The sequence below is a fragment of the Caretta caretta genome, chromosome 21 (assembly GCF_965140235.1).
Source record: "Caretta caretta isolate rCarCar2 chromosome 21, rCarCar1.hap1, whole genome shotgun sequence".
Lineage (NCBI taxonomy): Eukaryota > Metazoa > Chordata > Testudines > Cheloniidae > Caretta > Caretta caretta.
Genome location: NC_134226.1, coordinates 16,046,442 through 16,073,947, shown reverse-complemented (window position 1 = coordinate 16,073,947; position 27,506 = coordinate 16,046,442). Strand labels below are relative to the sequence as shown.

General features: G+C 47.0%; 1 protein-coding gene across 5 annotated transcripts in view; it reads left to right on the top strand.

Moving 5' to 3' along the window:
- The window catches only part of PPP1R12B (protein phosphatase 1 regulatory subunit 12B), a 182,552-nt gene that overhangs the window by 73,883 nt on the left and 81,163 nt on the right, over positions 1-27,506 (top strand). For 3 of the 5 annotated variants that reach the window (XM_048826701.2, XM_075121943.1, XM_048826708.2), the window contains exons 10-14: positions 2,543-2,740; positions 7,233-7,315; positions 9,420-9,545; positions 14,075-14,257; positions 15,701-15,883. In XM_048826701.2, the coding sequence (XP_048682658.2) occupies positions 2,543-2,740; positions 7,233-7,315; positions 9,420-9,545; positions 14,075-14,257; positions 15,701-15,883 (773 nt within the window). The remainder of the gene's footprint in view (positions 1-2,542; positions 2,741-7,232; positions 7,316-9,419; positions 9,546-14,074; positions 14,258-15,700; positions 15,884-27,506) is intronic. The other 2 variants (XM_075121939.1, XM_048826704.2) reach the window with 2 other exon arrangements.

Genomic DNA, 27,506 nt, shown 5'->3' with positions numbered 1-27,506 from the left:
TGAGGAAACCTTCTGTAAGGTGGACCGTCCCCTCCTTGGACGGGCTATAGAGTGAGTGCCACCTCAGCGTGTAAGGAAAGGGTTCTACTCCCTATATTTCAGTCTCCAAGAAAAAAGGATAAAGACCCATTTTCGACCTACATCAGCGGAATATTTTAATTTGCAAATCATAATTCTGGATGTGTACATTGGCACTGATCATTCCCTCCCTGGAGAAGGACATGTGGCTCACGGCTCTCAACATGAAAGATACTTTCTTTCATGTGGGCATTCATCTGCCCTACAGAAGGTTCCTCAGATTTCTGGTGGGACAAGTTCAGAGTACTTCTGTTTGGACGGGCAACAGGGCCTACATGAAGGTCCTCAATCTGGTGGTGGCCCAGATGAGTCAAAACAGCTATACCACTTCCCATAACTAAATGAATGGCTCCTAACGGGCAGATCCAATCAGAAGGTTCAGTCAGCCACCCTATCTTTGCTCCACCTTCAGACATCCTTGGGAATCTGTGTAAACAGAGAAAAGTCTGCTTTGAGTCCCATAAAAACCTTAGACTTTGTAGAAGCAGCCAAAGAACTGACTTCAGCAAGGCTCCAAATTCAGGCCATTAACAGCCTGATAAGTCAAGTAAGTCACCCTCAAACCACAGTCAAGGTCTGTCTTTCTCTGCTAGGCCACATGGCCTTGTGTACTTGCATAATGCCATTCTCCAGGCTTCACCTCTGTGTACAGGCTGGCTTTGGGCTGTTTACTCATCAGACAGTGACTACATGAATACCAAAGTAATAATCTTTGCCACGGTCATGGCTTTCCTGGAATGGTAGATGAACCTGGAGCAGGTGCATGTTGGAGTTAGCATTCTTTGTGCACACCTGACGGGACCATAATCTGTATTCCACTACCCACCCTTTTTCCTGTCTGCTTTGGGTCTTGACTGGATTCGCAATAGTGAAGGAACTGGAGAAGCAGTTTTTCCACACGTCCCCTTATACCTTTGGAGCTCGGGGGTGCAGGTGCAGACGTTCAGACACAACTTCCAAATTGTCTGGTCTCCGGCACAAGGAACATGGGCGTACCCATGTTTGGAATACAGCTAGGGACCATATATGTCAAAGAACTTCCAGTTACAGCTGAGTAACCTTCATATCTTGCATTCCTTTTGGTGGCCCTGTGCTTAATGTCTCAGGTTCCTACACTGAAGTGCAGGTGGTTATATGCTAGGTTTTTGGGTTTTTTTTAGAGACTGAGCTAATAGGTATGAGAGATTCAAGAGGTTTCATTGTTAGTCATAAATTGTTTTGTACATGCCAGTCAGCCTAATTGTTTGCCCAGAACAAATAAGATAGCGCTCCCTATGGCATAAACTTAAATTTACTTAACCAGGCAAGTGATGAGGAAGAGAGCGAGCAACTATGAATAGTGCAGTTAACCCTTTCCCTACTGCAAAGCATTGCAGCTACCTCAAGCCGATGAGTGCTTCCTATGCAAGTATGGAAATCAGAAATCTCAGTCGTCTGAGATCTTGATTAACGGAAGTGGGCTAACACTGCATAGGTGTATGTTTGTTTTATAGATAAACTCCTTGTGTTAGATTAACTGAAATCCCTTTAATTAACACAACTTCGTTTACAACAACGGTCTCCTGCCTCTCGAGCTTTTAAGTTTAGTTGCGTTTCCTGTGTCTCAAGACTGTGCGACTAGATTTCTTGCTGGGAAGAGTCAGTATAGTGGCCTCACGGTGTCTTGTAAGCTCAAGTCGAATAGCTCTACGGGTTCCATGCAGTGCATGGGTTAAGGTAATCCCGGATTGTCTAGCTTTTTTCCTTTAGAGCGAAATCCATCCAAAACCACGTTTTAAAAAAAAATTAAGGTTGCAAAGTTAAGTACACAAATCTCGAAATGCCAGAATTAAGGTCCTGTGTGCAAGCTAACTTTGTCCCACTGTAAATATGCATTGCAACAGTGTTAATTAAATGAGTGTGTACAACTCAGATACTGCAAAAAAAAAAAAAAAAAAAACACCTCTCCTATAACCTTGCACATGAGTAGATGGAGGCAGATGCTCTGCAGAAGCCTCCCTCTTCTAGTATGGATTATTTTCATGGATCTCTCTAGCATACATAGAGTAATATGCCAGTACTGCTACTGTGGATGTATAGCTAAAGTCCATACAAAAACAAATACAGAGCAGCATGTACAGAATACACAGTTGTATGGTTTCTGATATGAAGTGTTTACTTGCGCTCATGTGGGATGAGCTGCATAAGTCACTTGTGCCTTTGCCATTCTTGAGTAGTACGCCCTTCTTAAACACATGCTGACAAAACCTTTGACACCTTTTTATTCCCTCTCTATATCCTCATTAACCTTAACTTGCATTTACAATTTAGAAGTGTGTGTGTCCATCCCCAGCTATCGCTGGAGACTGCATTGAATCTCATGCTTTAAAGTGTAACCTACTTAGTATATAATTTAACTTCCCAGAGAGTTTTACTATCTGCAGTTCCCTAGTTTCCTACCCGCTGTTGTCTTCTTCCACCACAGTTCACCAGTTTGCTCAACAAATCAGAGGAGCAAAAGGATGAATCTCCCTCATCTTGGAGGCTTGGTCTACGGAAAACTGGCAGCCACAATATGCTAAGCGAAGCTGCTTCCCGGGAGGCACTGAGAGAGAGAGGTTCCTCCATCTACCGCTCTTCGTCGAGTCCCCGGATTTCTGCATTATTAGACAACAAAGAAAAGGTCTCCTTTCCCTCAAAACAGTTTGCAGTGAATCACATCTGAGGGGTGCTTATCAAGCAGCATCAATCAGCTTACCCATTTGGATAGCCATCCCACTTTTGAGCGTCATCCCACCGGGTTTCAGTTATGGCCCCTAGTTTGTAATCTCCATAATTTAATACCCCTGTCATTCTTCTTTCATCTTTTTTTCATGTTGCTTGCATTTGTGTTCAGATGCTTTAGTACATTTATACCAGGGGTCAGCAACCTATGGCACGTGCACCAAAGATGGCAAGCGAGCCAATTTTTAATGGCACACTGTTGCCTGCTGGGGACCCCGGCAAAAAGCAGCGTGCTGTTCAAAATCCTGCCTGGCCCAGCCCGCTCTTCTTTGCCCCCCCGCCCATCGCTCTCTCCTTCCCCCTCCCCCCACCTCTTCCCCCAGTGTGCTGGGTTCCTGCCCCTCCTCCTCTCCCTCCCTGCAGCTGATCAGCTGATGGCGCGCTCTCTGCTCTGGGGACCTTGGGAAAGGGGGCGGAATCAGCATATCCCCTTCAGCCCCCTGCTATGAGCCGCTCAGGGCAGGGGGCTGGGAGCACCCCCACGACCCTAGCCCACATCCCCCAGCCTTCTGCCCTGACCCCTGAACCTCCCACACCCTCCAGCTCCGTGCCCTGACCCCTGCACCCCCCCACAATCCCAGCCCTGACTCTGGCACCACCCCCCCCACATACCCAGCCCCTGCAGCCTTCTGCCCTGACTCCTGCACCCTTCCCCCACACCCCCACCCTGACTCCTGCACCCCCCACACATTCCCACCCCCACCATGAGCACCAAACGGGAGCTCCTGCACTCCTCCCCCCACATTCCCACCTGCACCCTTCGCACCAAACGGGAGCTGTCCAGGTAAGCGCTCCACACCCAACCCTGAGCCCCCTTCCTCATTCTAGCTCCTGGCCAGACCCTGTACCCTAACCCTCAGCCTGCTCCTTCACCCCAGCCCTGTTCTCAGCAGACTCCCACCCTCATCTCAGTGCAGAGAGAGGAAGAGAATGGCTAGAACCAGGGAGAAGGTAGGTACCTACTCTATGTGGACAGGGCCAGGACCCCAGATTGGCAGCAGGCTGAGTGGAGCCAGCAGCCAGGACCCTGGTTGGCAGAAGCCGGCAGCCGGGACCCCAGACGGGCAGAGGGCTGAGCCACTCAGCCCGCTGCCGGTCTGGGGTCGTGGCCGCTGGCCTCACTTAGCCCGCTGCCGGTCTGGGGTTCTGGCTGCCAGCCCCTTGCCAGCCGGGGTCCCGGCCACAGGCCCCGCTCAGCCTGCTGCAGGCCTAGGTGAATGGAACCCAGGCCGGCAGCGGGCTGAGCGGGCCGGTGGTGTAAGATCACCATTTTAATTTAATTTTAAATGAAGCTTCTTGAACATTTTTAAAACCTTGTTTACATACGACAATAGTTTAGTGATGTGATATATATAGACTTATAGAGAGAGACCTTCTAAAAAACGTTCAAATGTATTATTGGCACACGAAACCTTAAATTTAAAGTGACTAAATGAAGACTCGGCACACCACTTCTAAAAGGTTGCTGACCCCTGATTTATACTTTCCTCCTGTTCTGAAAAGTACGCCATCTTACTTTTTATGTTGGCAGTTCATGCAATATTGCTGGAATTCAGCCAAAGCATTCCTTTTACCCCTTCCTACCTAAGTTAGAACCTGCCTTGCAATCCCCCAGTAGTTTGGCATCCCACATACTTTAGTGGGGAATATCTAATCCAGCCAGTGGGTGACCTGTGTTCACAACAGATAATTGTGCTGCTCTGAATCTAAAGTCTTCCCCAGTGTGCTCTTCATCCATTCAGCTCTGCTACCCATTTACACACGATCTATCTTAATTTAGAAGCTGTCCTCAATTATTAGCCTCACATTTACCATGCTAGTTCCCAGGGAAGGCAACTCTCTTAAAAAGGACATATGGTAATTCTAGAAAACAGATCTTTTGGGCTATTTCTTGAAATGGTTCCAGGCTGACTCCTCCATGCCAATTTTTAACTTAGAGCAAAAGCCTTTAAAACTGGCAATTTTGGAAAAAATAAGAACGGACTCTCCCTTAGAAGCAAGAATGGAAACACTGTGTCATGGGGCACAGACTCACACAGCAGCACTTCCTGCTGGTCATCTTGGGGAATTAGCATCCAGCCTCCGGAGCACCTCCTTCAGGCCGGTGACTCGCTGCCCCTGGCCCCCATGTCCCTCCCAGACCCTGGTGCCCTTGTCTTGGGTGCTGCCCCCTGGCAGTACGCCCACAGTTCTGGGTCTCCCCCTCCCAGGGGAACCCCCACCCATTATCCCCACCTCGCCTCAGTCTTCAGCTACTGCCAGTCACCAACTAGCCCCCGCTCCCTGGGGCAGACTGCAGTATAAGCTACTCATCACAGGCGAGGGGGTTTGGAGCTGCTGCCTCTGCCTACCTGTGGCTGCCCCTGCAACTCCTGTACCAAATAGGCCTTCCCAGGCTTGCAGCCTGGAGCTTTCCTAAGCCCGAGCTCCCCAGCTCCCTTGGCCTTCCCCATCCCTGCTCCCAATCTAGGTACTTTCTCAGCCCTTGCAGCCAGGTCGCTCTCTCTCCAAGCTAGAGAGAGTCTCTTCTGGAACTTCTGGCTCAAAGCCTTTATAGAGCCACCTGGGCCCTGATTGGGGATCCCTGGGATTCGGGGGGAATCTTGGCCTGGGCTCCCCGAGGCTACCCCTCCAAGGTTGCCCTTCCAGGTCCGCCCGCTTGTTCTCCGTGGCCTCCCAGCCTGGGCCATCTCCCGGACTTGGGCTTCGGCCTTCCTGTGGGCCAGCTCCGGGGCTTCTAACCGCGCCCATAGATCCTGGTCCCCCAGGCCCTCTTCCCTCAGGGTCTGGGTTCCCACAGCCACCTGTTCTACCCCGGCCTGGGTCCCGGCCTCCCACTGGGCCCAGTCCGTCTGGGTTTTGTCCTCGGCGACGGCCCCCATGATGGTCTGGGTTCCCTCCATCCTGGTCGCTGCCTCTTTCAGTCTTGGCCCTTCCAGGCACACAGGCACCTCTCTTCAGTTCCCCTGAGGGGGCAGTGCCTCCTTATGTGGCCCCATTCCCGGCAGCCCCAGCAGGTTCCCTGCCTCTGGGCTGTCTTGGGCCTTTCTTGGTCGCTCTGGCCTGGGCAGGCCCACTGTCTGTGGCCCTTCTGCCCCCAGGCCCAACAGGTTGGCAGCCGCCCAGGTTTCCGCACCTGGCGGCCTGCCCGCGGGACATTTCCTTGTCCCGGTCGGGGCTGCGGTGCCCTGCCCCTATGCCCATAGGGACAGTCTCTTTTCAAATGCCCCGTTTGTCGGCAGGCATATCAGGCCTGACGCTCTGCCACCGGCCTCCTGGCCCTGGCCCTCAGCCCCTCACGCCATGTTCTCCGGTTCCTCATGAACCCCTCCCTGAGGAGTTGTATCAGGGCCCGCTGCTCCCTAGCCAGCTGCCCCTTCCAAAATCGCTCATGGGCCTCCCAGAGTCCCTTTAGGTCTTCTTCCCCCTTCCATTGGGGCACCGACCCTGGGGCCCAGCCTGGGATGGCACCTGGAGTCTCTGCATAATAAACCCCAGAGTACCCGGGATCCATCGTACCCTTTTTCTCCACCTTCATCCCTGGGCAATAGTCCCGCTGTCCTCACTCTGTCCCTTGTATCGGGGACGGACTGCTCATGCCTGCATTCTCCAGCACTTATCATGGGGTGCAGACTCACCCGGCAGCACTCCTGCTGGTCGTTTCAGGGAATTAGTATCCAGCATCCAGCCTCTTTCAGGCTGGTGTCTCGCCGCCCCTCACCCCCGTGTCCCTCCCGGACCCCGGTGCCCTTGTCTTGGGTGCTGCCCCCTGGCAGTACGCCCACAGTTCTGGGTCTCCCCCTCCCAGGGGAACCCCCACCCACTATCTCCACCTCACCTCACTTAGGCTACTGCCAGAAACCAACTAGCCCTGCTCCCTGGGGCAGACTGCAGTATGAGCCGCTCATCACAGGCGAGGGGGTTTGGACCTGCTGCCTCTGCCTACCTGTGGTTGCCCCTGCAACCCCTGTACCGAATAGGCCTCCCCAGGCCTACAGCCTGGGGCTTTCCTAGGCCCGAGCTCCCCAGCTCCCTTGGCCTTCCCCATCCCTGCTCCTAATCTAGGTACCTTCTCAGCCCTTGCAGCCAGGTCGTGCTCTCTCCAAGCTAGAGAGAGTCTCTTCTGGAACTTCTGGCTCACAGCCTTTATAGAGCCACCTGGGCACTGATTGGGGCGTGGCCCCCTGCTGCTGCCACTTCCCCCAATCAGCCGGGGTTTTACTCCCTGCCCCAGCCCTCTGCAGGGCTTTTCCGACCCCTTCAGGGCTGGAGCGGGTGCTCACCCTACTACACGCTGTAATTCAGAGGTGTTGTTGAATGCCATTGAAGATATAACTTCCATGTGGAATATACAAGATCCTGAAATACTTACTTTTTGTTTTTTCCTTCAGGATAAGGACAGCAAAAACTACTTTGCCCCAGTAGCCCCTAGAAGACTAAGCAGTACGGGTGACATAGAAGAAAAGGAAAACAGGTAGGACTTTGACTGAGTTTAAAGCTCAGATTTTATTCTGGTGAAGATTCTGCTGGAATTCAGTCCTTGGAAATGCCTTTCTCCTTTTTCTGTGCTCATGCTTCATACTTTTCACTCATTACTCCCAAGTGCACAGGTGTTTGATATGGCTTGAAATCTGGCAACATTTTATGAAAAGTGAATTTAATGGGCCCTTCCCTCAGTAGGCGATAATATCTGCTCCCTAAACTCTTAGATTATTGGCACACTTTTAGAATTTAAAATGTGAAATGCTACAAACGATGATTATACACAAATCTCTCACCTCCATGCGATACTATGCAGGTGCCTTCTTGTCCTCTAAAATTAGTCTAAATCTGAGCTCTAGCTGAGACCCCTGCTTATTGTACTGTAACTTGCTCAAACATCTCTTCCATCCCATTTGTTTTTGTCCACCAGTTGCTTCTCTATGTAGCTTAAGTTTGTGAACTCTTTGGATCAGGGACTCTGCTGTGTGTCTGTACAGTGCCTAACAGGATGGGGCCCCAGTTCTTGTTTGGTTACCCATTGCTGCTGCAATATAAAAATGGAAGCAGCATCTGTCTCATAACATGATTATTTAGGGAGATGCTGCCTCCAGTGGGTTCCTTGCAATGTGATCTAAAGGGAATAAGATTTGAGCTCGGCTTGATTTGTAGAGCCAGCACAAACTATAATTGTTGTGAAGCAGTTACACCAAATAGGCTCTGAGAAACAATTTCACAGCAATTATAGATTCTGTGCTGTTCTTGTTACATCCTGCTTGCCGTGTTCTAGCTTCAATTTCAAACTGCCACCATTATTTGGATCTTAGCTGACCATTTGTATTTGAAATTACAGGAGGGATGACTGATAAAGCTGAAAGAAAAGGAGTACTTGTGGCACCTTAGAGACTAACCAATTTATTTGAGCATGAGCTTTCGTGAGCTACAGCTCACTTCATCGGATGCATGCTGATGAAGTGAGCTGTAGCTCACGAAAGCTCATGCTCAAATAAATTGGTTAGTCTCTAAGGTGCCACAAGTCCTCCTTTTCTTTTTGCGAATACAGACTAACACGACTGTTACTCTGAAACCTGATAAAGCTGAGTGTTTTTGAATGGTGCCTCAGACTGTGCTGTACCCAGCTGATTGCTGCTAAGTGTCCCTTGCTCTGTGAGATGGAGGAGGATCAGGCTATATTAGCAGATGGTTGTCACAGTGTACTGTGTGACACAATTTTTCCAGTACTTCTCTTTTAACACCAGCCAAATCAGTGCTTCATGGAATGCACTAGAGACTTGAAGTAAAATAGCATGAATAGCTTGAAATCAAAATTGAAAAATAATTGGGAGCTCTGAAGCGTATTAGGTCATGCTACAAATAGGTTCTGATTCCTAAAGCTGGCGAGAGGGAATTGCCAGAGAACAACGCATAAGATACTTCCAGCGTGGGAGTGAGGGACTTGAGCTCAGATTCTGAACTCCCATTCCCCTGCTCCTTCACACATTAACACTCATAGGGGCATTAATTTATTTCTGAATCATGGCACATAGTTCTAGTTGTTGCTAAATGTTTATACTTGCTGCTCCTGGCTTCTAAATCAATAGCCTAAGACTTACCATATTGGCTCAGGCCATTGATCCGTGGCCTGGTATCCTGTCTCTGGCAGTGACCAGTCCTTGATGTCTCAGAAGGTAAAAGGAGAGAGGCAGGGAGAGCAAGATCTTTCTAGGTCTAATGCATGAAGTGATTTTCTATAAACAGTCTGAATTTGGCTTAAGTGCTTGTGGTCAGAGACTGTGTGTTAACGTGTGTGCAAAACACCATGCATTCTTGTGTCATTAAATAAGTAATAAATACTTGGCAATTACTAGAGCTAATTTTAAGGGAAATAATTTAATTAAAATGTCCCCGTTATCCCTGTGGTGAATCAGGACTGTAACTGGAAAAGGGTTTGTATTGCCTGAATGTGGAGGGCTCTTTGCTCTTCCCACTGGATGTTGAGACTCCAACACTTATCTTCATGCTTGGCAGTGTGATAAACCAAGACAACATGGCTCCAGAGTCTTTTTAAACTGCCATAGTGCTCTCTCCTGCCTCAACAGAGAATCTGCTGTTAACCTGGTGAGGAGTGGCTCCTACACACGGCAGCCATGGAGGGATGAACCAAAGGGAAACGAAGACCTCCAGACTGGTGCACCTTCCACCTACGTATCTACCTACCTGAAAAGGTACAGCCTGTTAACATTTAAAATAAATTGCTTACTGAGCAAAACTGAAGTTCTTAACCTTCCAGCCACGCTTTTGAGTGGTTGCTTTCTTTCTAATTGCTGCATTAGAGTGGCTGGCCGTAGTGTCCTCCTTGCTTTCCCGCACCCAGCAGCAAACATCCAGCTCTGCTTAGCTTTTTAATTGTAAACCCTGTCATATGAGACTTCTGTTCTCATGGGTTTTAAAACGTTGGGCTAAACGTTAAAAATTGCCTTTGCATAGTTCAGATGCAAACTTTTCCAACAAATTACATTGGTGTAATTGTGTTAGATTGCTAAAAACAAAATTCCTCTTAAGCCGAGGGTGAAGTAGCAGAATTGTAAAATGCAGTCTCGTGGGGGCACTAAACAGTTCTGGCAGCCTGTTTCTAATGCTGTTGCACGTTACTGCACAACTTTGGATAACAAACTATCCAAAAATAACTGGGAGCATTCCTGTTCCTCTTCTCTCCTGTCTGTGCTGCTTCTCTTAAGTCCAAGGCCAGCAGCTGGAGCAGAGAATTAGCGCTCCAGAGTTCATGAGCATTAACAGCCAGACTTATGAGGAATGTGACTGGTATCCAAAATCAGTCAACATAGTTCACTTCTTCTGGCAGCAGGAAAATAGCTTTTTGTGCAGGTGCATGTGCCACTCTACATAGGCAACTGCTGCTTGCTGATGGGATGGGGAGGCAGAGTCAGGAAAGAAGTTTGCTCTGTATACAGCTTTTCCCAGTTGGCCCTGTCCATTATCATTTTGGAGGGGAGAGGTTCACCTTCCTCTGAAGTAGCTGGTATTGGCTGCTCCTGGACTAAATAGGCCATCCTGACAAACATTACATTCTAGACTTCTCATATCAATTGGGAGAGGGAGGAAACTTGCTCCTAGTGAAGGGGGACAGTGAAATTTTCACCTCCTGAAGTTGCCTTGTGAAATGCCAGGCCCACTCACGAGTGTGTTGCTTAAAACTTCAGTCTGTAAAACCATCTCTGATCTTTAGTGCAAGGGAAGTAAAGTTTACAATTTTAAGATGAGGCTTTTGCCAAGTGCTAGACCCTCAAGCTGAATTTGTCCTTAATGTGGCGTAACTCTGAATATATGGGGTGTGGGAGATTCTTGTGAATGTTACCATATTACTTGTGTTCTAGTGTTTAGGGGATGATAGCAAAGCTCAGCCTTTACATAGGATATGGCTATCTAGCTGCTGAGTAAATGGAGTTATTCATACAAAAGGGGAAGCAGCTGGATATTTTCAAAGCAGGAGACCTTTCTTGTGAGGCAGTGTTCCATTCCAATGAATTTACATCTATCCTGGGATCTGTTGCCGCCAGCCAACGGTTTGTGCTTGTCTCTCACTTGACAGTCAGACAGGTGGCAGCTGGTTGCAAGACTTTCACCTCTGCAGCCAGATTGTCTCTTAGACATAACATAGATGCTGTCACTTCAGCTGACATGGTTCAGGTCAGTAATGTTACTGAACAACCTCAATTCTGCTGGGATTTTACAACTTTCTTCCTTTGTGCCTCAGCTAATCCAAAATCAGATTTACAAGTAATATTTACCCAACCCGCCCCATGGTGCCATGATTAAACTTGGAGGCACTAGCTGAAGCTGGTACTGACCACTTTTGGAATTGCACACAGTCAAGTTATTTCCTATGAAAGGCCTCATTTAAGCATTCATATGAAGGGAGAATACCTTCACATAGTAGGAATAATGTGCAGCTATATGTGGCTACAAAAAACAAGGTGATAACTTGTGCATCTTATGCACTAAGAGTGAACTTGTGATCAGTTTGTATAGTAGTCTCAAACACCCTTCCATTGAAAGTACAGAGAAACAAATGCTAATTATGTATAGATCATGTATGAAATGTTAGACATATAGATCGTGAAAGACTCTAGTCTCATACACCAGTGTGTAGCATGAGGAGCGGAATCTAATTGTCCTTCACATAAGGTAACATTTTGTCACTAGAAGCTTGACTTCCTGGTACTAAAAAGTCTCTAAAAAGGACTGTAAAATCAATTCCTTCTGTCGTAGGACGGGCCTTTAAAATGGACGTGCGATACTTTAATGTAGTTAAGGGAAAAAATATCCACAATTTTTCTGTATGGCTTAATGAGGAATACAAGGCTGCTCCATGTTGAGACCTTAGTTTCTTCTTAAGCTCTGCATTTCCCATACACAGTGATGCTGAAAGTGTCATTCCCTTTCCCCACCTGCCCCCCCAACCCTTCCTGTGTGCGCACAACAGTGGTGAAACAATTCTCAGCGCCCTTTGCTGACAACCAACCATAACACTTCCATTTCTGAGCATAGACTGGCCTTAAAGGTCTAGTTCAGGTCACTTGCTGATGCTAAAACATGCAAGAAATTGACATCGCAAATCAAACAAGTCTAGCATCCTTTGACAGCAACATGATACTTCAGAGGAAGATGCCAGATGCTCCAAAATGAAATAACCTACTCATATGATCAGCTTCTTCCTACTCCTCCCTAGGCTCTCCTACTTAGGACAAAAATATAGAAGGGGTTTGCCCCATGTAATATAATTGAACATATTTTCATTATGCATGAGACACAAAGTGGGTGAGGTAATATATTTTATTGGACCAACTTCTGTTGGTGAGAGACCAGCTTTCAATAAATCCAGTGTCTTTATTATGACCGTGATTTTTAGTGTCTAGCAAAGTTACGAGTTTAAGCTCCCAGGCTTGGCTTTTGAACGTGTTGTACAGGTTTGATCAGTTTTAAATATGTTGCTGTGAGTTTAATTGAATGTCCCCTTGTTCTTGTATTGAGGGTAAATAGAAGTGTCCCAACACCTCTGTCTATACCATTCTTTACTTTAGAGAAGGAATGAGAGATCTACACAGTCCTGATCATTTCAGTCGATTGTTGCATGAAAGGCTTCCCATTAATCACTTTCATTGCGAGTCTCTGGACTTCTATTCCAGATGTGAACATAGTATTCCATGTACAGTTGAAAAAACAGGTCAGTTTCAGGTTTCATCTCAAATTGTCTGATATTGTCTTGCACAAAATGAAGGGGAAGGGTCAAATTTATTACAGGCAAAGCCAGCAGTGTCTCCTGCTTAAAGTTGACCACCACTTCCTTATATTATATATACCCTAATAACTTTGATTAAAGTTTAGCATATGGGCTGAAATTTTGCATGTAAGGTATCTGCCTTCTGGATGATTTCTTTTTTAAACTTTTAGCTGTTTCTGAGCATGAGACTAGAGAAATATGTTTTGTCCATGTTAGAAAAAATTTACAGTTTCACTAAGCTTTAGTATCCCCATGCTTTGCAGCATCGACTCAGCTGGCCTTTGTGTTGGGGATATGCCTCTTGCTGTTCCTGAGAAAATCTACCCAAATTAGAAGTCTTTGGAAAAATCCCATTTTGTACATGCTCAGTAGACTTCAGCAGCTATGTAGTCCTGGCCTGGAGCATGATGGATATTATGAAAAACTTTTTCACTAGAAGGGTGGTGAAGCACTGAATGGGTTAACTAGGGAGGTGGTGGAATCTCCTTAGAGGTTTTTAAGGTTAGGCTTGACAAAGCCCTGGCTGGGATGATGTAGTTGGGGATTGGTCCTGCTTTGAGCAGGGGGTTGGACTAGATGACCTCCTGAGGTCCCTTCCAACCCTGATATTCTATGATGCTCAGTAGTTTTATGAGGATGTTACGTGTGCAGTTCAACCACGTGAGCTGGGAGGAGCTCAGTGAGGGTGGAATCTTCAGAGATTTTTAGCTGCAAAGCTCCATGACTCTAGTGCTCATGTGCAAACTGTCTTTTTTCAGAAGCTTGTAACTTAGCCAAATTTGGGTGGATTTTCTTGAACAGCAGAAGGGACGTCCCTGACATAGTCCACCTCCTTGTCAAATGTCAAGTCCCTGCTTCAAAGCACAGATGTGCTAGAGATTCTCAGTGCAATAGTTGTAAGAATTTTTTAACATAATTCCCTAACATCATTCTAGCATATGGTTGAACCATTTTGGCTGAAATGTTCCAAAAATATCCAGTCTCAGGCAGATACCCTGCATGAAAATTTTAGCCCAAACTTAAATAAGTTCGGCAAACTTCTAAACAACTGGAAACAGGGTCAGGCAACTTCTGCTTATGTCTATATATACCTTCCTTGGGTTAAGTGACTTGATCCTCTGTTATTGTCTCCACCTTTCCCCAATGCTTGAGAACCCTACTGGTGGTGCTGCTTCAGGTGGGAGCAGGATTTTCCTTGGTTTTGCCTGTTCTCTGAACTTCCCTGATTCACTTCCATCCCCTTATTCTCTCCCCTAGACTTACAAAGCAGAGCCATCGTTGCATCATTGATATATGTCCAGAGTGTTCTCTTTGGTGCCCTCTTCATGGTCTAATGTCTCTTGCATTCATTTTTCTGAGATTTAAATATTCCCCCTCCAATTCACCTAAGGGCCTGTGATGGTCAGCCACTGGTTAACCATGCGCTGAAGGGAGTGATCTTGTGATGTTTTACAGTGCTTCATTTGGTAGAAGTAGTGACCTCAACAGTCCCTACATTTCAGCCAATCGTAATACATCTGCTACCTCACCCACTACCATTGGTTCATCTACCTCATTGGGCACCCAGTGGCAACCCGCCTCTTCCTGTCCTACATCTCTTAGTGCGAACACTACTGCATCAATCCGCCAGTATACCAGGTAAGGGCTCTGGGCTCATTCAGAGAACACTGTAGAATGCTCATGTCCTTAACGGACACACACAGTTCTGGGGTTGGAGGTTCTGAATTCTAAACTGGTCGGAAATCATTCCGTGATATGATGAGCTCCTGAACAGTGGGTGCTGATGAGGCATTTCAGTTGAAAAAGTGCATATATTGTGTGTTAACAATGCATACCATTAAGACTGCATACACAACCTTAGATTTCTCACTTAGAATCATAGAATATCAGGGTTGGAAGGGACCTCAGGAGGTCTTCTAGTTCAACCCCCTGCTCAAAGCAGGACCAATCCCCAATTTTTGCCCCAGATCCCTAAATGGCCCCATCAAGGATTGAACTCGTAACCCTGGGTTTAGCAGGCCAATGCTGAAACCACTGAGCTATCCCTCCCCCACAATCATGTCGCACTAGCCATCCGTACCGGGCCCAAGCCAGGGAAGCTAATGATCTAACCAGCGGACCAATTGGTGATGAATCCTGGGTACGTGCGCACCTAAGGCATGTTGTGCAGATACACTAAAGAAGGGAAGCCTTTTCTCCTTTTGTTTTTGAAACTTCAGGTGAGTGATGCCCTCTTGCATTTGGTCCAGCCTTCCAAACCCGTGGGCTGTCTCCTGCATCTGACCTTGGGTTTATTCCACCTTGGTTTTGTTCTGTAGTGATACCTTTCTGTGCTGTTTATAACAGAAATAGCGTTGCTTGCTTGCTTGCTTGCTTGTTTGCTTTGTCTTTTTGAAAGGAACGGTGCTGCCTGTTGCTTCATAAGCATAATTGGCTTTCCTAGGCACTACAGAGAACCACGTTTAAAATTAGGGCTATTTTGTTTGGAAAAACAACTGTCTTGGAATTTCCTGTTTTTAACAGGTGTAAGGGTTCTCGTTCTCCTAACATGAGCCAGTGTAATTATAGGCAAGTTTCCTGACATCAGTCCTGGGCAAAATAATGGAAATGATACAAGGATTCAAATAATAAAGAATTAAAGGAGGGGGGAAATAATCAATACTAGTCAACATGGTTTTATAGAAAACAGGTCACTTCCTGACTTATGGTTAACCATGCATCCTTATTTTTCTAGGTAGCTCTTCTTTACAGCACGTGTAATTTCTAGTGCCACTGAGGTTTTGTTTTTGAATTGCAGGAGCTTTGAGACCATCCCTCCTCCTGCTTATTGACCAATTAAATTCCCTCAGATTTTCCAGTCACTTCTAAAACTATCAGCAGTGAAGTCAGGAATATTTCCTCCTACTGTTTATCCTTCTAGACATCCTTAAAAATGCCATTCTTTTGACATTCCATCATGCCATTGTATTCAGAGAATTGGGAAAAGTTGTTCATACCTTCTAATGTTTCCTTGAAGGTATTGGGTCTCTAAGCCAATCGAGTTCACTTGCTTTGTATCCCATTATGTGTTGTATGTTTCAGAGCCCCATACTGGAAACAAACTGACTCTACTGTCGAGAAAAATACAGAGAACATCTCTGCTAGCACTCCACTAGGTGTAATCACAAATCGCACTGTACTCAGCACTGCCAACGGTGTTACGTCTGCCAACGCCACGTCAACTACTGGAACAGACTCAAATGGAGAAGCCAGGGAGCGAAGAAGGTTAGTGATCAGAATGATGGGGCACTTCATCTGTGGTGTGGACAGATAAGAATTTATAGAATCATTCTTTCTGGGTGGTGCTTGGTGTTAGTTAGAAGATTTCAGTGTCTTAGGCCTTTCTGCAAAGACAAACGCTGATGCCAATTGCAGGGATGTTGTGTGGTGTGGACACATCTCTACAGTGAACTGTGGTCTAAGACATGTTCGTTCCACAAAACAAACAGCAATAACAACCTACAGTTATAATCACAACAATCTAGACCTGGGCGTGGGAGGAGAAGGAAAGGGAATAACTAAGCAGAAGCTGAATTTTGGTACGGTCGCTAGACAGTCGGTTGTGCTCTAAGAGTAGCTGCGTTTTAAAAAAACTGCTGCAAGCATGAGGCTGCTGTTGCCATTTTCCTTTTCATGGAATTGCTTTAAGATTGGCAGGAAATTAGGCTGGGGTAGCCAGTTTCAGGTGCAAGGGAAGATTTTCTTTAAAAAGGGAAGTGCAGAGCATCAAATTAGCACTATTCCTTCAGGCAAACAGGTGAAATGTGCCAGGACAGTCTTACGGTGGCATCAGGGTCAAGTAAATATTAATAAAAAAGGCACAATGCTGATTTGCATATTTCTAATTAGCAGCCTGGTTTTGACTAGTTACTGTCAATGGGAGAAGAATGTTTAAAGCAACTAGACTCTTGTAAGCTAAAGCATAACTCTTTCCCTTCAAATTCCCAGCCCTCCTGAGTGGGGAACTCTGTGCTTGGCTCAAAAATGAAGGAGGGGAAAGGATTATAATGGAAATTGTTAGATTGTTTACTACAGTCTGTATCACTAAAGCTCTGCAAATCCGTAGATATCTGCTTCACATCCTTGGACAATTTTTGCGGATAGTGGATCGGATGCGGATACAACCGTGCAGGGTTCTACTCACTGGCGGCGCCTGGCCCGCAGCGTCCGGCTGGGGTAGCCCGGGAGGCACAGCATGCTCGGGGCCAGTTGCTAGGGCTGGGCGGCAGGTTGGAGTCGGGGCTGTCCAGCACCTGCTCTCCATGTTGCTTCCTGTCCAGCAGCTCAGGCCCCTCGGGCAGTGCCAGTGTCCCTACCATGGCCCAGCCCGGCAGCACTGGCCACGCTCCCGGGCCCAGCCCGCCGGCTCCTGGGCAGCAGGGCTCGCCCCCGGCCACGAGGATTGGAGCAGGAGAGGCTCCAGCACTCCCACCCCTCTGCTCCACTTTGATGCAACACGCACTGCTGCTGCCGTCACTTGCGAGCCCCCGAGAGCAGCATGCGATGCCCCTCCATGCCGTCCCTTCTCCTCACGACCCTGCCCCTGCACTGCCCCTTACCTGCAGTCCCCACCCTCACGCTGCCTCTTCCCTGCAAGACCACCCCCACTCACTTCCTTCCCCTCCAGCCTTTGTGAGATGGCTTGCTGCCGCAGGTGCGGATATAGGTAAAAGATGGTTAGTGGATCACGGGTCACATTGTGGGTTGTTCCTGGCAGATGCTGATCGGATGTAGATCCACATTTTTTTATCCACATAGGGCTCAGTGTATCAATTCATAGTGCCACCCATTCTGTGTTCAGCCACAGGAGCATCAATAAGAGAGCTAGTAGTAACCTCTTCCTCCTCCTGCTCTTTGCTTCAGCTGCAGTCAGTCTGAGAAGGGGAGGCAGAAGGCACTTCCACTCTTAAGCCATCAGTTCCTCCATGGCTTCTGCGACAGGGCTGTGGAGGTGCTCCGAGCTCTACCGGTCTGTGGTACTGCAATGTCATAGAGGCTCTAGACTCCTTACAGGAGACGCGAGCCCCACAACATACATCAGGCTCCTGGTTCTCTTTGGAGCATTTTTTTTTTCCTTTCTAGCATTGAACTATAATTTTGGCATTTGCAATTAAAATAAACTATTGCAATTGCACTTTTCTGCGCCTCCTTTTGGCTAATGATGTATTCACTAACGGCACAGCTTCCATTCTCCTGAGGGATTTGAGTACTTCCAGTTTGAGTTCGATCCTCTTAGGTTCAGGGAAGTTGAATTCTATACGTATAATGTGGAGCTTGTGATTCAAAGAGCAGAATTGGCCAGATTAAAGGACCTTCCAAATCTGGGAATAGATATGAGGTCCATACATGATAGATAAAATTTTGAGCCTGGCTTTTCCCCTCTACCCTAGCAGTTATTATATTAACCACTTTGAACAAACAGGATATCCTTAGCAATTAGCACATCTTCTGGAATGCTATCCAGTATACCAACATATAGGGCATGGCTACACTTGCAGATGTAGAGCGCTCTGAGTTAAACCAGCCTTCGGAGAGCACAGTAGGGAAAGCGCTGCAGTCTGTCCACGCTGACAGCTTCAAGCGCACTGGCATGGCCACATTTGCGGCACTTGCAGCGGCATTGGGAGCGGTGCATTGTGGGCAGCTATCCCAGCATGCAAGTGACTGCACCGTGCTTTTCAAGTGGGGGGAGGAGGGGAGTATGACAGGGAGTATGTTGTGTGTATGTGTTGGAGAGTGGGTTTTTGGGGGGCTGAGAGCATGTGAGCATGCTGTCTTGTAAGTTCAGACAGCAGCAGACCCCCTTCCCCCCCGCCACCCCTCTCTCTCTCTCTCTCTCTCTCTGACACACACACACACCCTCCCCCCCCCCATTCCATAATGGCTTGCTTTGTCTCGGAGCAGATAAGTAGCCGGCTGTCAGAAATGGAGCTTTCAGAGGGCCTATCCGCATTCCTGCAGCGATTCAAAATCAATGACAAGAGTGGCCACTTGACTTAAGGGGATTATTCGACATTTCCGGAGGTGATCAGAGCGCAGTAATGCAACACCTCGTTCACACTGGCGCTGCGGCGCTCCCGCGGGGGCGCAGCAAACGTTATTCCACTTGCTGCGGTGGAGACCAGCCGTGCTCTAGCCGCGGAGTCAGAGCGCTCTACGTGCCTTGCCAGTGTGGATGGGTAGTGAGCTAGTGTGCTCAGCACTCCTTTATTGTGCTGTAACTTGCAAGTGTAGCAAAGCCCTTAAAGTACCGTTTAGACTTTCCCATTTTAGCTAACAGACCAGTGTTTGTTTCAGACTTTCCCAGTGCAAGGGGTTTTACATTTTCCCCAGGGAGCATATCTGTTTCCCTAACCAGGTCTTTTCTGACCAAAGAAATCTGGGCGTTAGTCTCTCTCCAAGCTTGGCATGCCTTGCCAGTCACCTTGGCACCTTTAACTTTTTATCAGCCTCCCAATGAATCAGACTGTACAGAGTTCACTAGCATCTCTTCAGGCACCCCTATAAGGCCCGAGTCTAAGGTAGTTGCTGACCTGGGCTGGTACTGGGATTCCCCAGCATAGGGCAGTCTCTTGTCATGTGCTCAGTGGAGCCACATGAGTAGCACTTTCTTGGACCATCTTCCTGTGATAGAGACTTGTAACTGTGATTATGCAAAGGGGATCAGTTCTGGGGTTGTGGAGCTTGGGCCCCTCCTATGCCCCAGGCTTTTGTGCTTCCATCGGTGGTTTTTACTCACTGGATGACCTGGTCTGTACATAGGTTGTGGATCTTGCTGATTCCTATTGTACAGTGCCTAAGGGTTTATCCCAAATGGTTCTCTGATCTCCTGAGAGTATATTATTCAGGAAAGAGTGCAAAAAGTTCAAATAACTGGTCACAATTCTCTGTCCCTTTACCCATTTTTTTCATTGCATCACGTATTCTATACACACATTCTCTGACTTATCTTGCTATGCTTTTTGGGATTCCTGAATCTTAACCTATACACTTCGGGGGTGATTGGAAACCTTTGCAACACAGCTTTTTAAAATTCTGGGTATTTCAGAGTCTCTTTGATGTCCATCTCATTAAATACTGGTAATGCACTCCCCTAGAGTTTGGATCAAGTGTGGGCACCCTCTTGTTTTCCAGAATAATATGCAGTCCACATTCTTTCAACAGTGGTGAGATATTCTTCAGTACAGTTTGTCTTGCCTGGGTGACTGGGGTGGAGGGGGGGGGAAAGAGTGTCACCCACTGCTTGAAGGGCCTCCTCCTTTAGTTCCCATATATTGATCTCATGCTGGCATTGCTTCTTTCTCACCTTGCTCTGGTTTGAGCTGAAAGGTTTCCAGCTGCGGTTTTATTCTCTCCAGCTGTAGCCATTCTGGATTCAGTTGTAGGCTTGAAAGTTGGTTTCTACCCAGCTCTGCAGCTTCTGGGTCCTCGGGGAACTTGGCTGCCCTTCATGGTACCTGTCATAGTCCATGAGAAGCGTTTTCAAATCCTCTTTTCACGGTTTTCTGCGGGAAAAAAGATAATCTGCACTCAACTCTAACTGCCTTCTGGTGGGCTCACCACAGGGGTGGGCAAACTTTTTGGCCCGAGGGCCACAGCTAGGTATGGAAATTATATGGTGGGCCATGAACTCTCACAAAATTAGGGGTTGGGGTGTGGGCTCTGGGGTGGGGCCAGAAATGAGGAATTCAGGGTGCGGGAGGGTGCTCCGGGCTGGAACCAAGGGGTTTGGAGGGCGGTAGGGGGATCAGGGCTGGGGGAGGGGGTTGGTGCGCGGGAGGAGGTCAGGGGTGCAGGCTCTGGGCAGTGCTTACCTCAAGCAGCCCCCAGAAGCAGTGGCATGTGTTCCCCCCCACCCCACGCAGAGGCACAGCTGGACGGCTCTGCGTACTGCCCTGTCTGCAGGCTCTGTCCCCGCAGTTCCCATTGGTGGGGGCAGCGTGTGGATCCCCCTGGCTGCCTCTATGTATAGGAACCGGAGTGGGGACGTGCCGCTGCTTCCAGGAGCTGCACGGAATGGGGCAAGCCGCAGACCCTGCTCCCCGGCGGGAGCTCGAGGGCCAGATTAAAACGTCAGGAGGGCTGGATGCAGCCCCTGGGCTGTAGTTTGCCTGCCCCAGGCTTAGCATATACTTCTTTGCTCATCCTGCCTTTTCTGCTGTTCTGTTCCCTGATCCTTTCCTTTGCTCTATTTCCATTTCCCAAAACAAACAGAAAAAAACACCTCTCCTTCTCTATTCTCAACTTTCTCACTTGTGAATCTCAGTCTAATTTACCAGTGCTTGGGAGTGTGATCTCTAGCAAACCAGCAAATTGTGTATAAATCCTGTCAGTGTGGCCAGTGTGTTGGTTCTTCATGCCGCCCAGGACTTAGTTACTCCTTGCCTCAGTGAGAGACCTCGACTTGGATGTGCTTAACTGTAGTCAGTTTCCTGATAATACTGGTCTTCTAGCCATCCAGACAATCTCCTCTGGGCTCTGCCAGCCCTTACTTTCTTATAGGTAACAAAAGGTATACCCCAGGCCCCTCTGAAAACATCTCCTGCAGTGTTCGGCCCACGACTGGACACTCTCAGAAATGGACATGTTTGCTGTCCCCAACAGGAACAGTATATACATCAGCTTCTTTGATTCAGCTGAGGAGTTGCACTTTTATTTAACACCACAGCACTGAGATGTATCTATAATAAAAACATAAATACGTTTATTAACCAAGAACAAAGATTCAAAGCTTCAAATAAATAGTAAGAATATTGGAAACAGAATGGTTACCTGTATAAAACAAAATGTAAAATGCCGTCCGAGGTCTACACTTATTGATGGTTACCTTTCTTCTTTTATGAAGTAGATTTTCTCCCAAGGATTCAGTTTTTGACAGAGCTGCTAGTTTTCAGTCGAAACCATGATCCAAGTGTTCATGAGTATATGCCACACTCTTCAAGGAATTTCCTCAGTAAATGAATACCACGATGGCTTTTTTTTGTTAATCTCCTTATATTGTTTTGACCCTGAGTCAGGATAAACCTCCCCATCCCACCATCGTTCCCATCCTGAGGTGCTGACTCCCAGGTGCCTTCACATCTTCCTGTTGACTTGAAATGCAGGTGTAACTCTCGTTTTGTTTGGTTTACAATGCTTAATCTACATATGAATCTAGGTAGACATGTGAACATACATCCCTTTGCCTGGCAAAACCAGCTTTTCACCTCTGCTGGGGAATAACAGATGGATTACAAACTATAAGGAATATTTTCAGTTTATAGTCATAACTTCTAAAATATAATCAGTATTTACAACAGTATTAATGACCAGTATGATCCTGGCTTTCGTTTAAGATCTCACATGATACTCTTTATAAATAGATAATATGATAGCAAAGTGTTCAGGTATAGCGAGTTTCAGGCCTGATAAGAGGTACTGTGGTAGAACAGTGAACACTTTGCCAGCTAGCATTGAGGGTTTCTTAAGGTCACATGTCATCACTAGGCTTCAGAATTAATGCCATGTTTTGATGAAAGGGGACCGTGGCCCTTCTTTCAGATACTGTAGACTATCTAAGCCCATATCCCATCAGTTCATATTTAGACTTTTCTTTGCAACAATAAGGGCTGAAGCTTATGTTTGGCGGAAAAAATGAGAACTTGCAGTTTGTAAAATCTGAATCTGTCTCAGTGGCCAGACTGATCCGTTGAGTGAGCTGGACCCTGCGCTTAGGTGGGAGTTAGGCACCAACTGGCTAGACCATGTTAAATGAATTTTATCTGAATGGAAACTTAACCATAGTCAATTGCAGCTACACAGCCTTCAAGTTCATCCCCATTAGCTTGCATAGAGTGCTTTGTAATGCTGTCATTACTGTGAATACTCCATTGTGGGATATTGTGGAGACTGGTCAAAGTGCACTGTGCTGATTTGACAGTATGCAGTGCCGTTGGGGAGATAAATCTGCCAAGATATCTGAGTGATTGGAATTACAGTCAAGACTAAAGAGTTAATTTTATTGCAAAACCAGTACACACAAATGTTGGGTCCTTTTAGGTGTCTTGCATTTTTATTTGTGAGCCATCTTTTAAATCTGTTAACTATAAAGAAGAGAAACACCCAAATCCTAGCCCCATCTCCACTCGCTGCATATTCAGACGCAGCATTGCACCAGTAGGTTCAAGCTGCCTCATTTGTTAATAACGTGGAGTCTTGTGACAGCGGGGATACCAGAATAGTTACTGCTTGCAGGTTTTGAACTAGGGTTTGGGAATGGCAGAAGCTGGTGGGGTCACCTCAGTGGAAAAGCACTGATTGGCAAAGAAACCGGTTTGTTAAAAACGGAAAATGGCAAACAGTTGTCAGGGAAGCATTATATGGATTTCAGCTCCCAATGGCAGCTGTTGCAGTAGCATTCTAGTCTGGTACAGTGTTTCCAAAGCTCCACGTTCCTCTTAGCAACAATAACATGTAAACAAGCCCCCTGGATAATATTAGAACAGGGAGATACCTCCACAAGGTACTGCCTTAGACTCTCTGAAGTCAAAAGATTAAAGTGAAACACTTTGTTAGGTTTAGGAGGAATGACTAGACAAGTGGTCTAGGATGCTCTTCTGTCTCCGCTCAGGTGGCACCCCTCTGACTTGAATGTTGGCTTGCTCTGCTGTCTCTCGCTGTGTCTTTGCCACCTGGTTCTTCTGGCTACCAAAACGTTGCAATTGGCAAATGCATCACAAACCCTGCATCTTTCCTTTAAAAGCTCACGAATCCATGTGAGGATTATCCTATGCAGTTGGAATGTGCTGTACCAAACCGCTACCTGTGTCCTGTAAGATAGCTGATTTTAGATACAGGTATATGGTAGTGTCCCCTTAATTCTGCTGCTGCAGTCTGTGGCTGAGCCTACTAGTTGGAAAGATGCCCTGCCTCCTGTGCGGCTAGTATTTTTGCCAGCTGATTTTTCATGGAATTAGAGAAGTTGGAGATGGAGAACACCTGTCAGGCTGCCTAAATTATTTCCTGCTAATGCAGGATTGCTCCCTATTGTAAAATCTTTGTCCAGTCTAGGCCAAACTGTGTAAATAAAATTCTCTAAAAGGCATGGATTACAGGTTTATGGAAGCAGTATATAAAAATCTCACATTTAAGTCCTTCCCCTTCATATGCAAGGCTAATTGATCACCCCTCCTGGGATTGTGCTCTGCCATGGATGGTAAGGACTCCCATAGCTTTTCCTGTTAGAGCTGCAGGCATGGTACTGGTCAAGTGATTGTTTTTCTGAGATGCTATGATGACCCTTACTGCCCATGAAAGATCTTTACACGGCTGAGAGGCCATCCGTCTGCTGCTGTTACAATGATTTCTCTCAACTGTTACCAGTTTTTTTATCACTTTTTCCCAAGGAACTGTGTCCGCCCCTTCACTGTGGTGCTCACTACCCCTCACAGCCTTACCTTGCATTGAGCATCACAAGTGGTGGCCATGTTCTCCTCAACCCCCACCAGTCTGAATGCAGCCCACTTGTTCTGAGTCCAGTTACTAATGTCCATTGTAGATGGACATGACTTTCTAGAAGATCTTGGCAGTCCTGACTCGCTGTTAGATTTGTCTGGTATTGCTGTGAGATGTCAGGTCCCAGAACAAGCATTGCAGAGGTCTGGACTTCTCCGAAGCCTTCCATCAAGCAGAGCTGATTCAGATGAGGTTGCTAAACCTTCAGCTATAAGGGGCCACACCCTCCAGGGACTGGCTGAAAAGCATGTGTGGAGTGGACCTCTTGTAGTGAAGTGCCATGTGGTGAGAGAGATGAGCTTCCCCTAGGATTTCTTGAAAGGATTCGGGGGGGGCAAGCCCCTTGCCTACAGTACAAAAAAGTCTTGCTGGACAGCTGTGCTGGCAAACCCTCCTGGTACGACACCGCTAGTGCCAGCATAAAAGTGGTTCTTAGGGCATAGCTTGCGCATACGGCTTCTGAGTTTCAGCTTTACCTGATGAACCCTAATAAAACACCCTGATTCAAAAATAATAATAATAATGAAATAAGAGGAGCTGGTTACTTGTATCTAAGGTCTTGTCTACACAGAGCATAATGTGGACTATGGTGGTATGATTTCTAAAGCATGTTGTTGTGTTGAATGTTAATTGGTCCATGTAGATCCTCCTGGTGTGCACTGAAGGTTCCCTAGTGTGCTTTAACATTGTGCTGATTAAAACAGCGGTACATTAAAGGGATCTAGGGAACATTACAGAGGGGGGAGGGATAGCTCAGTGGTTTGAGCATTGGCCTGCTAAACCCAGGGTTGTGAGTTCAATCCTTGAGGGGGCCATTTAGGGAGCTGGGGCAAAAATTGGGGATCGGTCCTGCTTTGAGCAGGGGGTTGGACTAGATATCTAGTCCAACCCCCTGAGGTCCCTTCCAACCTTGATATTCTATGATTCGTTATAGTACATACTATTGTAACAAGTGCACTTAATACACATGACTCAGTACAGTATATATAGAGGGCCTAAACCCCCCCAATTTTGGACATCTTCATAAAACTCAAATTGCTGAAAATAACCCCCCTGAATGAATTTAATAAATGCCCCAAAACCAGAAGCCCTACTTACGCAGTTCCCCAAGAGAGACAAGCCGTACCAGCAAAAGCACTTCAGTTCTGGTGTAAGTGCACAACTGTGCTGATTACACCTGACTTCCTTTTTAACGGGAATAGCTCTTCTGGTACAAGTTGTAAGTGTAGTCCAGGCCTTTGAGCACCTGGTAGTGATAGTCATTCTAAAGGGGCATCTCTGACGTTGAAATTTAATCAGTTTATACAAGAATTAGGAGCAGTTTAGTTTACTGCTCCTGCCCCTCTCTAATTCCCCTGCTAGTCGGTGCTGGTTTTACAATCAGTTTCCTATTTTGTAACATCATTTTCTTTCCAGTGTTCCCCTATGAAAGACGCGTCAAAATGGGGGAAGGTGTTGACTGCACAGAGCAAGCTGTTGGTGTATAATCACTTTCAGACGAATGGTAAAATGGTTGGTTTCCCTTATTTTTTTTGAACAAGCGTTGAAACGCTTCAGTGAAGGCACTGCCTATGCTGACGGGAGAACCCCTCCCCGAGAGGCAGTAGCTAGGTTGACAGGAGAATTCTGCAACTGACCTAGCACTATCTACACCAGGAGTTTAGCTGCATTGCTCAGGGGTGTGGATTTTTCACACCCCTGAGTGATATAGTTATACCAACCTAATTTTCGAGTGCAGACCAGGCCTAAGTCGCAGGATCAGTGTGAATGACAGTGTTGGGCCTGTGTCTTTCAGGGCTTTGGGGAAAAAGTCCTGGCATTGTTTGCTCCCTCCTATTCTAACATCACACCCTGCTCTTTAAAGAGAGTGCTAGTCTCTCAGACTTTTCTCAAGGGAACAAAGAAAGCTGACTGTCACTGGGTAAACATCTCTGGCAAATGCCTTCTCTTTCCTCCTTTCCTTTAATTCCAAAGAGTTCCAGGGATCCATTTGCTAATTAAAGCAGCATGTAGATAGCTAAATAAGTTCTGTAATCTATATTAATAACTGAACCCATGGCCTCCTTCGTCAGTGCTGTTAGAAGAGCAGATTTTGGCAAGACCATTGTACCTCATGATTCTTGTTTTTGTCCAGAGTCAGAACACAATGACTCTTCTCGCATAAGTGTGGATGCCTGGTATGGCTGTTAACCCTTCGTGTTATTTTCTAGAGCCGCCTGCAAAGCAGCATGGAAATCTGGTCTCCAGAGGATTAGACTAGAAAAATCAGTTTTTTCAAGTGCTATTTTAGAATGTCAATCCAGAACAGACACTAGATTACCTACACCTGTAAGTTTCAAATACATAGATACTTACCAATGGCACAGCCGAGGCTTCCTCAGCAGCCGGCTACTTCTACCTTGCAGTCAGGCTGCACCTCTAGGGCAGGGCTACTACCTGCCCCTTTCCTCTAGCCCCTCAGGTTTTCAGGGTAGGGGAAGGCACGTGCGATGGTCTCTGGAGATGGAGGCTGCCGGGAGTGGAAATCGGCAGATGTTGACACTGACCCACAGACTAAGGGAGTCAGGGTGCAGGTGGCACTCCCTCCTTGCCCCCCATTGGGGCTGGCCTGGGCCCCACCATATGGGGCTTGCACAAGCCGCCTTGAATTGCTGCTCACCCTCCCCGAACCCTTAAGGGGGCGTGCCACACAGTTTGAAAATGTCTGATCTAAAGCTTTTCAATTGCCTGAACCGCCTTATACAGTAGTTCTTGTAGAAGTTTGTCAGGGCCTTAGACACTAATTGAACAGAGTGCTTAGGGCATACCTGCTTAATTAGAAGGGAGAGATTTTTCCTCATGCAGCACACTGGGTAAGCAAAGGACAGCAACAAGTTAAAAGGTCTCCCTGCACATAAAGTGAGTAATCATCCAGCACCTGCTGTTGAAAGCTCTTATCCGCTATGTTCTTACAGTTAATCTCTTTCAGATAAAACTGTCCCTTTTTATAAAAAGCTGGTGGGATGACGTGGGAGGGTCAGGAATTCTTTTGGCTCTCTGATTTTCCAAGTTTGGCAGAGGGAGAGATTGCCTTTGCTTTATCGGAAATCAGGCTGCATTTGTGTTTGGGAAAGGTCGAGGTGTGGGGTGGGGTGTCACTATTCTCAAGAGTCTGGTTTCCTGTACAGAAAGCAAGCAGGTGTACTGCTAGGCTTTCAGCTCCCGGGCTGATTTTGCTCCACAGTGTTCAGGGTGGGGATTTTATTTGGCACCCACATCCTGCATTTTTGTTCCCGATGAAGAAACTGGAATTTGGACGGATAAGCCCAGGCTGTGGGCTGGCCTGCTGACCTAAAGGGTCCTCTCCGTGGCTTTC